Source organism: Myotis yumanensis, unplaced genomic scaffold, assembly GCF_028538775.1.
Source record: "Myotis yumanensis isolate MYYU_CA2020_CCGP unplaced genomic scaffold, mMyoYum1.0.hap1 SCAF_3, whole genome shotgun sequence".
Lineage (NCBI taxonomy): Eukaryota > Metazoa > Chordata > Mammalia > Chiroptera > Vespertilionidae > Myotis > Myotis yumanensis.
In genome coordinates this window covers 210,070,034-210,086,077 of record NW_027223754.1, presented here as the reverse complement: position 1 = coordinate 210,086,077, position 16,044 = coordinate 210,070,034, and the positions used below count along the sequence as shown (strand labels likewise).

The window sequence follows — 16,044 nt, the reverse complement described above, 5'->3', positions numbered from 1 at the left end:
TTTGCGTGTCATAGGTTCGCCATCACTGACCTATACCATCCTGGATTCCTGGCCCTGGTCAGGACGTGGGGGGGGCAATCGCTGTATCTCTCACATCGATGTTTCTCTCTGTCTCTCCTCCCACTCTCTCTAAAAATCAATAGAAAAATATCCTCAGGTGAAGATTAACAACAACAACAAAAAGAATTATTTACCATGATTAAGTGGGGTTTATTCCAGGGATGTAAGTTTCAATATTTTAAAATCAGCCAATGGATTACATATATTAACAGGTTCAAGAAGAAAAATTACATGATCATACAATAGGCACAGAAAAACATTTGACAAAATTCAACAACCATTCATTATAAAAACTCTCAGAAAAGTAGGAATAGAGGAGAACTTCCTGAACTTTATAAAGAGCATCTACCAAAAAACTTACAGCTAACATACTTAATGGTGAAATACTGAATGCTTTCCTCTTCAAATTGGAAACAAGGCAAGAATGGCCTCTCTTACCGCTCTTATTTATTGTAGCACTGGAACTTGTAGCCTGTGCAATAAGAAAGCAAAAGGCATACAGATTGGAAATAAAGATATAAAACCGTCCCATTTCTAGATGACACAGTTTATGTGGAAAATCTAAGGCATCTTAAAAAACCCCTCTTAGAACTAATATGTATGATCAGCAAGCTCATAGGATACAAAATAAACATACAAAAACTGTATTTGTATATACAAGCTATAAACGGGTGGACATAATAGATATTAAAAATAATATATCATTTATAAAAAATGTGTACAAATCTAACAAAACATACATAGAACTGGTACACTTAAAACTAACAACACTGAAAATTGTTTTTAAGACTTTTAATAAGTAGCCGAGACTGGTTTGGCTCAGTGAATAGAGCGTCGGCCTGCGGACTGAAGGGTCCCGGGTTCGATTCCGGTCAAGGGCATGTACCTGGGTTGCGGGCACATCCCCAGTGGGAGATGTGCAGGAGGCGGCTGGTCGATGTTTCTCTCTCATCGATGTTTCTAACTCTCTATCTCTCTCCCTTCCTCTCTGTAAAAAATCAATAAAATATATTTAAAAAAAAAAAAAAAGACTTTTAATAAGTAGACATGTTCATGGATGAAAAGATTCATCATAGTAAAAAGTTCAGCTTTCACCAAATTAGTACAGTTTAACACAATTCCTCTCAAAATCCCAGGAAGTTTTTTTTTGTAGTTACAGGTAAAATTATTCTAAAATTTATATGGAAAGGCAAAAGCACTATAATAGCTAAAATAATTTTGAAAAGGAAGAATCACTAATTTTGAAACTCAAGACTCTTTTTGAAAAGGAGTCACTTTACCTGCTTACAAGACTTATTATGCAGCTACAGCAATCAAGACTGTGTGCTATTGGTAGAGGAACAGACATATATGTCAATGGGACAGAACAGAAAACCCAGGAAAAGGTCCACCCAAATATGCTCAACTAAATTTTAACAACTATACAAAAGCCATTCAGTGGAGGAAAGATTGCATTTTCAACAAATGGTGCTGGGGCAATTAGACATCCATGGGCAAAGAAAACATCACAAACAAGGCCGTAGACCTATTCTCACACCTTATACAGAAATTAGCTCCTCATGTATCATGAACTTAAATGTAAAACATAGTACTATAAAACTCTTGGAATAAAACAGTAGGAAATTTGTAGGATTTAGGGCTAGAGTTCTTAGACTTGACACCAAAAACATGATCCATAAAAGGAACAACTGATACATTGGACTTCATCAGAATTTAAAACTTTTGCTTTGTGAAAGACTCTGTTAATAGGATGGAAAGACAAGCGACAGAGTGGGAGGAAGTTTTTGCAAGGCACATATGTGATAAAGCACTAATATCCAGAATATAGAAAGAACTCTTAATAGTCAACAGTCAATAATCAAATGATCCAGTTAGGAAATGGGCAAAAGACAGAGAGCAATTTCATCAGAGGATATACAAGTGGCAAATAAACACAGAAAGAGGTGTTCGAAGTAAATGGCCATTACAGAAATGCAAATTAAAGCCACAACTAGATGTCAGTACACACCTATTAGAATGGCTAAAGTATCAAACAAAACACCGTGACAAACGCCACTGTTGTCGAGAATGCAGAGAAACTGGATCCCTCATACATTGCAGGTGGAATGCAAAATGGAACAGCCACCCTGGGAAACAATTTGGCAGTATATTTGAAAGGTAAACATGCCACTACCGTCCAACTCAGCAATTGCAGTCCTGGGCATTTATTCCAAAGAATAAAAACTTCTATTCACATAAAAACCCATACACAGATGTTAGCAGCTTTATCTGTAATGGCCCCAAACCGGAAACATCCAGATGTCCTCCAATGGGAAATGGTTAAATTGTGGTACATCTATACCACTTGGCTGTAAAAAGAAATGAACCATTGTTACATGCAACTGATGACTCTCCAGAGAATTATGCTGAGTGAAAAAAAAAGCCAGTCCCACAAGGTTACATACTGTATAAGTCTATTTATGTAACATTCTTGACACGACAAAATTATATAAATGGAGGACAGATTAGTGCTTGCCGGGAGTGGGGTACGGAGGTGGGAGGGAAGTGGGTGTGGCTCTAAAAGGGATGCCTGTGGTGATGGCAGTGTTGTATCTTGACCATATCTCTGCCAATATCCTGGCTGTGATATGGCACTACAGTTTTGCAAGATGTTAACACTGGAGAAAACTGAGTACAGCACACACAGGATCTCATTATGTTTTACAACTGTATGTAGAATCTACAAATTATCTCAAAATAATAAACTTAATTAAAAGAAAATGCAAGGTACCGTTTTAAGCTACAAACAGCACTGAATAAGGTATAGTCTCTGCTTCAGAGGAGCTCACAGTCTATTTCATGAGGAGCTGGGCACGTAGACACAATGTTTCCAGTTTGGGACTTTCTATCATTCCCCAACCTTGTTTTTGGTAGAAAACTTCCTCCTGTTCCGTTTTTCTTTTTTTTTTTTTGGTCCCTCACCACCCATTGGATGTGATCGGGATCAGCTGCATAAGTTGCAGCGCCCCATGCAAAATGAAAATTCAAAGGTCCTAGTTCAAAAATTATGAAGAATTTCAAGAGCAACAGCAGAGCATTAACCCATGTGCAGGGCCCTTCTGAGCCCCGAGGCCTGTGTGACTGCACGGGTCACTTGTGATACTGGCCCCACCTGTGATTCTGGTAGGGTTGCCAATCACCCTCCTACCTCCCTTGGCAGGAGATGGTCCCAAATTACCCAAGGTTGGCCATTCATAATATCTCATTGCCCTGGTTACTTGTACCAGAATCCTTCCAGGGAAGTCATACCTAATGAAGCTGGGAAAGAGAACTTTTTTCCCTCTGGGATGAGTTGTTTATTGAACAGATATTTATTGGGTACGCACCATGTGCCAGGCCCGGTCCTGCATGTAGGAGTTACAATGGTGAACAAGATGTGTACAGATAGTCCTAGGCCAGTGATGGTGAACCTTTTGAGCTCGGCGTGTCAGCATTTTGAAAAACCCTAACTTAACTCTGGTGCCGTGTCACATATAGAAATTTTTTGATATTTGCAACCATAGTAAAACAAAGACTTATATTTTTGATATTTATTTTATACATTTAAATGCCATTTAACAAAGAAAAATCAACCAAAAAAATGAGTTCGCGTGTCACCTCTGACACGCGTGTCCTAGGTTCGCCATCACTGTCCTAGGCCCTCCTCATGTAGCTTATGCCCTACAGATAAAGGCAGACAACAGTAATGATTACATATTGGGTTAAAAGCAAAATCAAAGAAAAAGTGGAGATGCTATGAGCCAGATACATATGATTCCTATTCTATAAGCGAGGAACATGAAGGTAAGAGAAAGCTAAGAAAATGATCTTAAGGTGAGAGAGCTGGTACATGGCCAAGGAGGGATGCTAACCCAGGTGTGTGTGACACCAGCTGCACCATGGCAGTCAGGATCACTGAGAACTGGAGTGCTCACTTGCACAGTGCAGTAGGGCTGTTCAGGGCTCAGCTGAGTTGTAGCTCAATTCAAATCCTGGCTTGGACAAATTACTTGAACTTCTGAAAGTCTTGCTTTTCTCATTTATAAAACATGGTGTGAGCCCAGCTTGCATGGCTCAGTGGTTGAGCATCGACCTATGAACCAGGTGGTCATGGTTCAATTCCCAGTCAGGGCACATGCCCGATCAATGATTTTCTCATCATTGATGTTTCTCTCCCTCCCTTCCTCTCTGAAATCAATAAAAAAATATTTTAAAATAAATAAAAATGAGGTGTGATAAGAATTGTTGCTGCAGTGGATAGTCGGCCTGCGGACTGAAAGTTCCCAGGTTTGATTCCGGTACCTTGGTTGCGAGCACATCCCCAGTAGGAAATGTGCAGGAGGCAGTTGATCGATGTTTCTCTCTCATGGATGTTTCTTGCTCTCTATCCCTCTCCCTTCCTCTCTGTAAAAAATCGATAAAATATATTAAAAAAAAAAAGAATTGCTGCTGCAGAGATTAGATGATATAATGCATTCTGATGGCCTAATGAGAGTTCAGTGAGTGTTAGGTTTACAAATCAGTTTCAAGTTCAAGAAACTGAATTCCATCCAGAACTACTTACAATATGACGTTGGGTGAGTCGAATGCTCAGGGAGCCTATTTTCCTCATCTGTAAAATGAGGTTAGTGACGTGGCTCACAGGCTCAACATAAGCATAAATGAGATAATGTAAATGAAAGTGCTATAATGTGTGAGCAATCTATATATATAAAAGCCTAGCAACCAAATGGTGGAACGACCAGACCAGTCGCTATGACACACACACTGACCACCAGGGGGAAGACTCTCAATGCAGGAGCTGCCCCCTGGTGGTCGGTGCACTCCCACAGTGGGCTGATCCCGGCAGGCCATGCCCCCCACCAGTGCACGAATTCGTGCACCAGGCCTCTAGTTTTACTATAGAACTCATAGGGTTATCTTCTGACCAGTGGGCTTGACTCCCTTCACAAATGTAGTCCATCCTTCCTCTTTCATGTCATCCCTGTAACTCTGTTATGACATGATACTCACTGCTTTGTAATGATAGGGAGAGGGAGGAAGAGAGAGAAAGATCAAGGATGAGAGAGAATCACTGATCGGCTGTCTCCTGCACGCCCCACTCTGGGGATGGAGCCCGCAACCTAGGCATGTGCAGGAATCAAACCATGACCTCCTGGTTCATAGGTTGATGCTCAACCACTGAGCCACGCTGGCCGGGTGCTATCATGATTTTATAACAGCAATTAATGAACACTCTGTAAAGTAAAATATTTTGTAAATCAAAATATTCTCAAAGTTAAAGCAGTAAACTCTAGATTTGAAAATAACACACATGTGCAAACATTTTTATTGTTTTATGATTTATTTTTTAAATGGCAGTAACAAATACTTTTCCCTTGTTGGGGAATGAGATAACTATTTTCAACGGAAAAGGCCTTAAAAGTAACAGCGTTTTATCCAAATTGAATTTATATAATTGCACAAAAGTCATTCAAAGCATTAAGAAATGCTCACAAAGACCACAGTTCTCTTAGCTCCTCATGAGCACACCCCAAGAGGCCTTGAGTTCATGGGGACCCCTGATCCGAACAACAGTGATGCTCACCCCAAGCTCCTCCGTGACACAGAGGCAGAGGTCAGAAGAGCAGCCAGGAGAACCCACGTGCTTTGTGACAATGGAATTCTGCTGTAACGATAGGGTTTCATGATGTATTCACCTTCTCATTTTACTAAGGGCATAAAACACTTTACCTTGAATATATTTGCCCAGGCTTAAAACTTAACCCTAACAGCTTAAATTTAAAAAAATTAACCAAACCATAAAAACCTCTTCCAAGCGCGGTCCTTTATGCTGCCACCATTCTGGACCAATACACATACACACAAGTTACATTGTCACTCAGTTTCCAATACACACACACACGTACATCATCTTTTATATGCCAGTGGAGGGATGGCAGAGAGGGTCTTACTCCAACTGTTTTATTGGTAGCAACTGTCAGAAACACTGTGCTACGAAGGACTGAGGTCATACATGGGCTGATGGGACAGTCACTATGCTTTACTTGTGATCTCTGGCATGGGTACAGGAGAGGGAGAGGCAGATCTCATGCATCATATTTGTAATCTACTATTAAGAAAGCTGAAGAGGGCATTGATTACATAAGTTTAAAAAAAATTTTTTTAAACCCAATTTTTCTATTTAATTAGTTACGATCTGAGGATTTAACTTGTTTCATGGATTTTTTTCACCCGAGGAGATGTTTGTATTGATTTTAGAAAGAGAAAGAGAGAAACACAGATCTGTATCCTTCTGTACATGCCCCGATTGAGGATCAACCTGAAACCTAGGTATATGCCCCGACTGGGAATGGAACTGCAACCCTATTTTTTTGATGTACGGGATGACACTCCAACTAACTGAGCCACCCAGTCAGGGCTGTCTCATGGATCTTAATCTCAATTAAGATATAATGTCTTTGTTAGTTAGGAGTTTTCTCTTTCTGACCTTATAAAAATCAGTAAGAAAATAATAGTATTTTGAAAGAAGACCCACACTGAGAACTGGGAGTCACCATCACAAGTAGCTTCCTGACTTGGATGTTATGACTATGGGAAGGGTGAATTCTTACTCCACAGTCCACTTCCTGATTATGGGGGGAAACAGTAATTCCTGAAATAAACACATAAAAGTATGCGGTAGCCCTGGCTGGTTTGGCTTTTGGAGTGTTGGTCTGGGGACCGAAGGGCCTGGGTTCAATTCCCAGTTAAGGGCATATACCTAGGTTGCAGGCCCGGATCCAGCCAGCCCAGGTCAAGGTGAGTACAGGAGACAACTGATCAATGTGTCTCTCACATCAATGTTTCTCTCTCTCTCTCTCTCTCTCTCTCTCTCTCTCTCTCTCTCTCCCCACACAACCTTCCACTCCAAGAATTAATGGAAAAAACATCCTGAGGTGAGGATGAACAAAAAAAAACACAGAGTATGCGGCAGAGTGTACTAGCTATGCTTCCTTCATTTAGATGGTATAGTTAAGGATCTAATCTCATGTATTCAATTCAGGGAGAAAAATCCCAGTGGAACATTTGAAAGATTTTTTTAAATTAAGGTTTTCATTATAGGAGGGAGCCTGGTATATATAGGAAGTTATTTATTATACTTCATGAAGGGAAACGTGGGGTATGTCTGTGGTGTGGCGAAGAATGGATGAGGTTCCTGCACTGTGCGCCATTATCTGCTCACAGATCCTGGATATATCAGACAGCCCCTAAGACACTGCTCTGAGATGCCCACTGTCATCTCGTGATGGTTCCGGTAGTCTTAATCAAATGGTTAGCTGTGGTGGTTAATCCGGGACTCAAAGGACGATATTCTTGGATCAGGGACTCCACAACAGCCATTCTAACTACTCATAACACCTGCACAGTTTCACTGGAATCTAACCGGAAGGAGTCTGGTTCATGTCCAAGTATGCTGCTGTACATAAAAGCTGCCTAAGTGTTTAGCTAAAACAGTGAAGACCATAGAAATGATTTCTAGGAAGAAAAGGAAAAACCTTTCAGGATTGTGAATGAATAAAAGAAACCCAACCCAAGGGCCCTGGAGGCCCCGGGTGAGAAGCCCAAGCTGTGGGTTCATTTTAAGTCCGCTTCGTTTGGAAAGTAGCACAGGACTGAGAAGTCAGCAGGAGGGCAGGCAGGGGATGATGACTCCAGCTGCGCGGCCATCCCTTCCCACAGCGGCTGAGATACGGTGAACAAAGCAAGCATTTGTGGATGACGCTGTCAGGACACGATCTATATCACTTGGGTTTATAATATTACCTTTGTCTCCTGATGAAGCCACTGTCTGTCTGCTTTGAGCTCTGCACCTTGGGATTTCCTGATAAGACAGGCAAGCCTGTATCACCGCAGGGAGTGTTAATCCCTGAGCCTGTGCTTTGCTAATACAAATATTTTCTTAAAAACCCTCAAATTTTTGCTTCAACAATCAGCATGTTTTATACATCTTGGGTTCATACACAAGTTTAAGAAGGGGACACACTAGTTCTTAAAAGCTTCCCTTTTTGACAGAAGGTCCCAAATAAACCATATGCAATAATCTAGCCCTGTTCACTTTGCAAACTTGTACAACTGAGTTCTTGCATAATTGTGTTCAATGCTGGGTTGAGAGAAATATGACGCTTCCAGTGCTAACATCAGAGAAAGAAAAGGACCTTAGGCTGTTTCTAGGCACTTGGTGGCATAAGCATATTTTGTTTTTGTTAGCACTAGAAGAAATCACAGAACGGTAACAGGGGTAGCTCTCTGAAAACTGGGTGCCCACTTTAACTGGGTAAGAAGAGGACCTGCCCTTGGCTAGGGCAGCAGCTTCAAGGATGTGCTATGAGGAGTAGTGCACGAAGAATCTATACAGGAAGCATGGGTGTCTGGGACAGGAATCATCTTTAGATTGAGAACAGATGGATGGAGGTCTGGATCTGTAGCAGACACATAGATATTTTTCTTTCTCTTCTATGTCCTTCCTTATCAAGAATCTAAATACTTTCCAGGCCCTAGGCAACCAAGTAGCAAGAAAGGCTCAGAACTGTTTTGTTTGATACACCGTTGCTGGAGTCTGGAGGGAAGCTGAATGGTGGGACTGCGGGATTCCAGTGCCCATGAGGCTCATGTGGCTCTGGTAGATGTACAGGTTCTGGAATAGGTTGGCACCATGAAAGGCATGCAAGGGACTCACACAATCACTGGTTTTTAGTGTAATATAAGCATCATACAAATATCTTATGATGTTAACTGGGTCTCAGCAAAAGCACTGCAAGGAAAAGACCTGGGGAGGAAAGAATTTCTGTACATTTAAATGTGTTAACTGGAATGCATGAACATATGTAACCAAGATCTACCTTTTTGTTTAAAAGTTAAACTTGCCTGGGTCATTAATTCTATAGAATTAATGTAACTAAAGTTGCAGTAACATATAGTCCAAAAATTCAATTTTCCAGATTTCTAGTTACTTAAAACAAAAAAAGACCACACACACAATTACACACATTCATTCATACAGGCCCCACATTCCCAAGTGAAACACACACATAAACGTACCCACACAGACAGCACTCGGGAAGCTCAGGTGCAGATGCCAGCGCACACCCTTGAACCTGAGGTGCATGTGGGCTGCAATGAGGGTCAAGAGGCCCTGCTGCAGATCTGCTCGATGTCACTGATCTCTTTGGGACAATCTGCAGAAAGGATGAGAGGTGAGTCCTGCGTCACCACTACATCATCCTCAATCCGTACACCAAGACCACGAAACTTCTCTGGAGCATCTCTGTCATCCTCTGGAATATAAATGCCTGAGAAGTAGGAAAAGGAATGTGCTGTTCATAAATGGCAGTAACTGGATGATTTGGGGCAAGTAAGTTAATCTCTCTGTGTTACAATCCATCTGTAAAACTAGGATCTTAACAGTATCCACCTAGAGTCATGGAGATTAAATGAGATAATACAGATAAAAGTGTCTAGTCTAATGGTCAATAAATGTTGACTATCATTATTAGAACTATTATTATAGTTATTTTGTATAGTAGACTACAGGCTCCATATGGTAATGCTGATCATGATTCTTTTATATTCTAGTGGCTCAAGCAGGCCACTAAAGTTACTTAAACTGTGAGTATGTCAGCATATGCTGGGAACCAGTAGATTATATAAATGTATTCTTTCTTTGCCTAATAGTCCCCTGGAAAAAGGGAACTTCGCTAAAATAAAGATATAAGGTATTTGAAAACATATTTAAATACCACTTATGTAGATTATTAGCCTGAACAACCAGAAGCCTGTAGAAATACTCAAATAAGCCCTCTCAATAAGCCATAAATGTAAAGTGAAAACAATAAGAGGACTTTAATAAACAGTTGGAAATTCTAAGAGCCCAAGGTACCCTCTCTAATCATGAAGTCAGACAGACAACACTCTTTTCAAGTTAAAGAAACTATAAACTTCCTCACCTTCTGCTCTGTGATAGAAAGAAAAGGTCAGCAAAGGATTTTGTAGTCAAAGTCTAAGGAAGCACCCACGTGCTGACCAGACTGGACTAAGTGATATGCAAGGCCAGAGAGTAACGTTTACCTGGATTCAAAGGGTGGTATGAAAGACGTGTCCTAGCTATAATTACTTAATTTAGAGATAAAAACACTTGAAATCTAAGAATGAGATCTGTTTTCATGACAAAAACAGCATCAGTATTTAAAACTTGCTCTTGTCCTATCAATCTTCACCCTCGCCAGGGTGTTCACCTTTCTATCTGACACTACTATTACATGTCCCACGGGGTTAGAGGCTGCTAACACTCCCTATCCCCTTACCTGGCTCCACTGTGATCACCATGCCGGGCTGCAGAGGGAGGGATCGGGGAATGTCTGGAGTGTCATGGACATCCATCCCCAGGTAATGGCCAACGTGGTGAGGGCAGTATTTTCGAGCAGCCTGGAAAAGGTAATTGCCACAGTATTACTAGAGCAATGGCCCCTTGAGGGGCAGTCGGGCACGTATAAGTCAGCGAGGTAGGTGTTAACTGCTCCCCCATGGTTCTGCCACTATGTTTAATCTGTCCTTAGGCTACTGACCAAGAGCCCTGATCACGGCCACCTCTCGAATGAAATTCTGCCAATGCATTCTAACTAACCCACATTTCCACTCCCAGTATTTCATATACTACACACATGCTGACTTGGGTAAGCCCAGTAATGACTATGGTTAATAAAAATCTCTTTTCTTGAAGGAGGGTGATTGTGTTAGAATAGTTCTCTTTTCCACATTCACACATCCCTCTCAGGAAGTCTACTCTGGAGACCCCAGGTATCTCACAGCAACTTGTGGAGCAGGCTGAAACATCAAATAGCACTGCAATTACTAGGCATTTACTGGCCTGGATGTTTCTATCCATTAATTAAAGATTTGCTGGCCTGAGCAGGAGGAATTTATAGCTTCTTTCCTATCGATAAAAGAAACCCTGGCAGCCTAACCTTGGAGATGGGAGATGCCTTAATGGTCTGTTTGGCTTGACCACCCGGCATTTTAATTTAAAGCCGAGGCTTTACATTTTTACTGAATACATTTGGATGCAGATGAAATTCCCTAAAAACATGCCCTTGAGGATATTGTTAAAGTCTCAACAGTGTCACTGAAGTAACAAACACCCTCCCCTTCGACCTCTACCTTTTCAAAATTAGCACAAAAGAATCAAGAGTTAACCTCTCCTCCTTTTTGTGTCCTTTTCCACCCTCTGCACCAGACTTCATTTTATGTCTTCTGACGACTGAGCTAGTTGCACACTATGCAGTATGCAATGAACCAGAATGTGCTGCCACCTTCTGGGAGAAATAAGTACTGACTCCCTTTGTTGTAATCCCGGTTCATTGTAAATCCCTTTTACAGATGAAGAATCACAAAGACCATTTCTAAATCGAATTAGCTTTACATGAAAACCGAGCAGCATGTAAGGTGTTCTTGAGAACTGAGTCAAAAGAAGTGAGGTACCCTGAAGGCACTATTTTCCTTAATGTTCTTCAGGAACCCCAACTCTTTAAGCTTCTGCCCCATCAGGGTCAGCATCATGCTGTAGATGTTTTCCAAGCTTGTTCCGGGGGAACAGAGGGTCAGACAATCTCTCTGGATCTCTAGAACAGCTTCATAGAGTTCTGCTTGAGGTGCCGTAAACCTGGGGACAGGAAAACCAAAGAACGCAAATTTGGAATTGACTGATATTGCAGGAAGTTTGTGACAAGAAAAAAATTCTGAGATGTTATAAGTCAAATGATAGCAGTGGGAGAGTGAGAGGGACAGGAATAGTTGACCAGTTAATAGTGTCGTGCCAACTAACGAAAGACCGCTCATATTTGGATGTGTGTTAGAAGCTCTGGATCAGCTCCCAGGGTCTATGAACTGACCACCAGCCACCACCACATCCAGCATGTGCAGGAACTTTCAAGACTGCTGCCTGTAACCAATCAAAAGAAGTAAATATTTCTTCCTCCAGACTGTGCTCCTACCCTAAAACGCCCTCCTGCACCAACCCCGCCCCCCCCCAACCCTTATCTATAGCCAATGTAAGTTCTTTCAAAACAACTTACATCTTTCTTCCCCAAAACATAATGTGTGAAAGCGCTCGTCAATTCTAGGATGGCGAACATATTGCCTTCTCCACCAACCCTGCTGTTAGTGGTTTGATTAGAAAACTCCAAGGCACTGTGGATATTTAATCATACCAACATAGCATTACGGATAGGACCTTAATCACACCCTAGATGCTCAACAGGAAGAGCAATAAGCCTTCAAACTGGGGCAGAAACAGTCCTTCACACAGTCAGCAGATATAAATGAGGTGAGGCTAGAGGACACACCCAGCCCTGAATGCAGCCAGAGGGCCAGGCCAGGTCACTCTTGATCCTTTCCACTTTTTTACCATTAAAAAAAGAAGCTTGCCCTGACCAGTTTGGCTCAGTGGATAGAGCCATCAGCCTGCGGACTCAAGGGTCCCGGGTTCGATTCCGGTTAAGGGCATGTAGCTTGGTTGTGGGCACATCACCAGTAGGGGGCGTGCAGGAGGCAGCTGATCGATGTTTCATCGATGTTTTTAACTCTCTATCCCTCTCCCTTCCTCTCTGTAAAAAAACCAATAAAATATATTTAAAAAAAAGAAGCTTAGGGATCTATTTTTTAGAGGCAAAGCCATGTCATGGGATAAACTAGTCAATACTTCAGTTACTAGTAATTTATTAGTTTTAGGTGTCCTTAGTATAACAATTTCTTCAGCAATCATGGCGAAAAATGGTAGAAAAATTAAAATGGGGTGGTATAAGATACCTAGTTCCATGTACTATTTTACACTCCCATAAAGTAGTACAGCCAATTAAGTCAAAGGCCTTCAAAGATGCTCATAAAATCTGAGCTTGTAATTCTGCTCTAAGAATCCATCCTAAGAAAATATTTGAAATTCAAAAAAAGCTGTATGTACAAAAATGTTCACTATAATGTTTTTTTATAATTATAACTAGAGACCTGGTGCACGAAATTCGTGCACTTGGTGGTGGGGAGGGCACCCTCAGCCCGGCCTGTGCCCTCTCGCAGTCCAGGAGCCCTCGGGGGATGTCCAACTGATGGCTTAGGCCTGTTCCCTGCAGTTGGACATCCTTAGCACTGCCATGGAGACGGGAGAGGCTCCTGCCACCGCCACTTCGCTCACCAGCCATGAGCCTGCCTTCTGGCTGAGCAGCACTCCCACTGTGGGAGCGCACTGACTACCAGGGGGCAGCTCCTGCATTGAGTGTCTGCGCCCTGGTGGTCAGTGCGCAATATAGCGACCAGTTGTTCCACCGTTTGGCCGATTTGCATGTTACTCTTTTATTATATAGGATAGATACAATCTAAATGTTCCCTAATATTTAAGTATAACAATATAAAGGTATAATGAACACCTACATACCCAACTCCCAGGTTCAAATTTATCAACATTATGTTTATACCCATACTCCATGCCACCACAGTACTAGTACATATTTTTTTTAAATATATTTTATTGATTTTTCAGAGAGGAAGGGAGAGGGATAGAGAGTTAGAAACATCGATGAGAGAGGAACATTGATCAGCTGCCTCCTGCACACCTCCTACTGGGGATGTGCCCATAACCAAGGTACATGCCCTTGGCCGGAATCGAACCTGGGACCCTTCAGTCCGCAGGCCGACACTCTATCCACTGAGCCAAACCAGTTAGGGCACTAGTATATATTTTTAAGTGTAAATTTTACATACACTGGAATGCACAAATCTGAGCTGTGCAATTCTGACCGATCCTGATGAAGCTAGGGACACCGAACCCCTAAATTCTGTTGTCTTCTTTGCTGGCAGAAGCAGCCCTTCTCCCACCATCTGAGACTAATCTAGTTTGGACTGAGAACCTACAGGTTCTCCCCTTAGGTAGTTGCCTTGGTACTTGCCTCTGGACTTTTTTTTTTTTTTTAAATATATTTTATTGATTTTTTTACAGAGAGGAAGGGAGAGGGATAGAGAGTTAGAAACATCGATGAGAGAGAAACATCGATCAGCTGCCTCCTGCACGCCCCCCACTGGGGATGTGCCCACAACCAGTGTACATGCCCTTGACCGGAATCGAACCCGGGACCCTTGAGTCCGCAGGCTGACACTCTATCCACTGAGCCAAACCGGTTCGGCATGCCTCTGGACTTTTAACTAGATTGTACTCCTAGCAGGTCCCAAAAGGTTAGGTGAAAAGTGTGACCCCCAAGGAGGTGCATGACAATCCAAAGAGAACTGCATGATTTTTCCTACTTATATAGATAAAAATCTGAGAATGTGTGTGGAAATGGAGAGTAATGTGTGGGATAACTGAAAGGAACACAAAGTTGGGACAGGCTCAACTTATTGATATATGTCCACAAAGCAGAGATTCAATGTTATAGCTCAAGGGTTCAAAAAGGCGCCAACAGTTTATTTGGTTGGTTGGCTGAAGCGTGGGCCACAAGGTACTGCCAGAACTGCCTTGCTATACTGGAGAAAGAATTCTGCCTCAAGACTGCAACATCAACTTTTGCATGAGTTTCCAGCCTGCCCTACAAATGCATGAGTCAGTTCTTTAAATGCATCAATTAGTATCAATCAATCTACCTACCAACCTAAATACATATATACTATATATACACATATATGTATGTGTGTGGATGTTAACTAGGTGTTTCTAGGTGCCTGATCCTGTGATGATGACTAAACAATCTTAAGAAATAATCAGGAGCTTTGCAAAGGCAGTTAACCTGAGCTAGAGGGGACCTGTCTATCTCATTAGCCATTTATTCCAAATATAACCACACTCCAAAGCAGCAGTGGGATCTGTAGAAGACGTACCTGCCGTTGACAGGCCAGGTACGGGTGATGTCACTCACATAGCAAGAAGATTCACAACCTCCATCCAGCAGCACCATTTCCCCATCCTGGGGAAAAAAGCACAATAGGTCAAAGTCAGTGACCCCTAAATTCTCAGTTGTTTCTTCTTTTAACTTAAACCCTTTGTGCCTTTCATGTTTTATATATAATAGAGGCCCGGATCATGGATTCGTGCACCAGTGGGGTTCCTCAACCTGGCCTGTGGGGACTGGGCTGAAATCGGCTCTCCCACATCCCCTGAGGGGGTCCCGGAATTGGACTCCCTCCTCTCTGGTTCCGGGTGTGCTACCCAAGAACCTCAGCTGCCAAGTCACCGCAACTCGGCAGCTCCTGCGTTGAGCGTCTGCCCCCTGGTGGTCAGTGCATGTCATAGATACTGGTCAGAGTGTCTGCCCCTTGGTGGTCATTGCATGTCATAGCTACCAGACGGTCAGCTGATTGGCCAGTGGCTTAGGCTTTTATATATATATAGAATAGATTTTAAAAGCTCTAATTTAAAGGAGACTAATCCGCTCTGGTTCCTTCTCATAAGAAACAGCACCTAGCCCTATTCTGTATGGCTCTGTGGATAGAGCATCGGGCCTGCAGAGTGAAGGGTTCCAGGTTCAATTCTGGTCAAGGGCATGTACCTTGGTTGCAAGTTCCCTGGCCCTGGTCAGGGTGCATGCAGGAGGCAACCAATTGATGTGTCTCTCTCACATGGATGCGTCTCTCTCACATCGATGCTTCTCTCTGCCTCTCCCTCTCTCTTCCATTCTCTCTAAAAATCAATGGAAAAATATCCTTGGGTGAGGATTAAAGAAAAAAAAAAAGAAACATCATCTAAATCAGTGGTTTTCAACCATGGCTGCACATTAGAATCACCTGGGAATCTTTTTAAAATCCTGATTTCTGGGCCTTATCCTCCAGAAATTCTGTTTCTTTGTTATGGGGTGGACCACTGATCTAAATGTTTCAAATGAACTCATATTGGCTTAAGAAAGGTGCCATTGCACGCTGGCCAGCTAGCACAGTTGATTAGATATTGTCCTA

At 42.2% G+C, this 16,044-nt stretch overlaps 1 protein-coding gene across 4 annotated transcripts in view; it reads right to left on the bottom strand.

Moving 5' to 3' along the window:
• Positions 1 to 5,425: 5,425 nt before the first annotated feature.
• Positions 5,426 to 16,044, bottom strand: part of XPNPEP3 (X-prolyl aminopeptidase 3) — a 40,313-nt gene continuing 29,694 nt past the window's right edge. For all 4 annotated transcript variants that reach the window (XM_070411185.1, XM_070411186.1, XM_070411187.1 and 1 more), the window contains 5 exons: positions 14,974 to 15,059; positions 11,596 to 11,776; positions 10,422 to 10,542; positions 9,160 to 9,410; positions 5,426 to 5,746 (listed from right to left, as the gene is read on the bottom strand). In XM_070411185.1, coding sequence (XP_070267286.1) covers positions 9,244 to 9,410; positions 10,422 to 10,542; positions 11,596 to 11,776; positions 14,974 to 15,059 — 555 coding nt within the window. In that variant the 3' untranslated portion in view covers positions 5,426 to 5,746; positions 9,160 to 9,243. The remainder of the gene's footprint in view (positions 5,747 to 9,159; positions 9,411 to 10,421; positions 10,543 to 11,595; positions 11,777 to 14,973; positions 15,060 to 16,044) is intronic.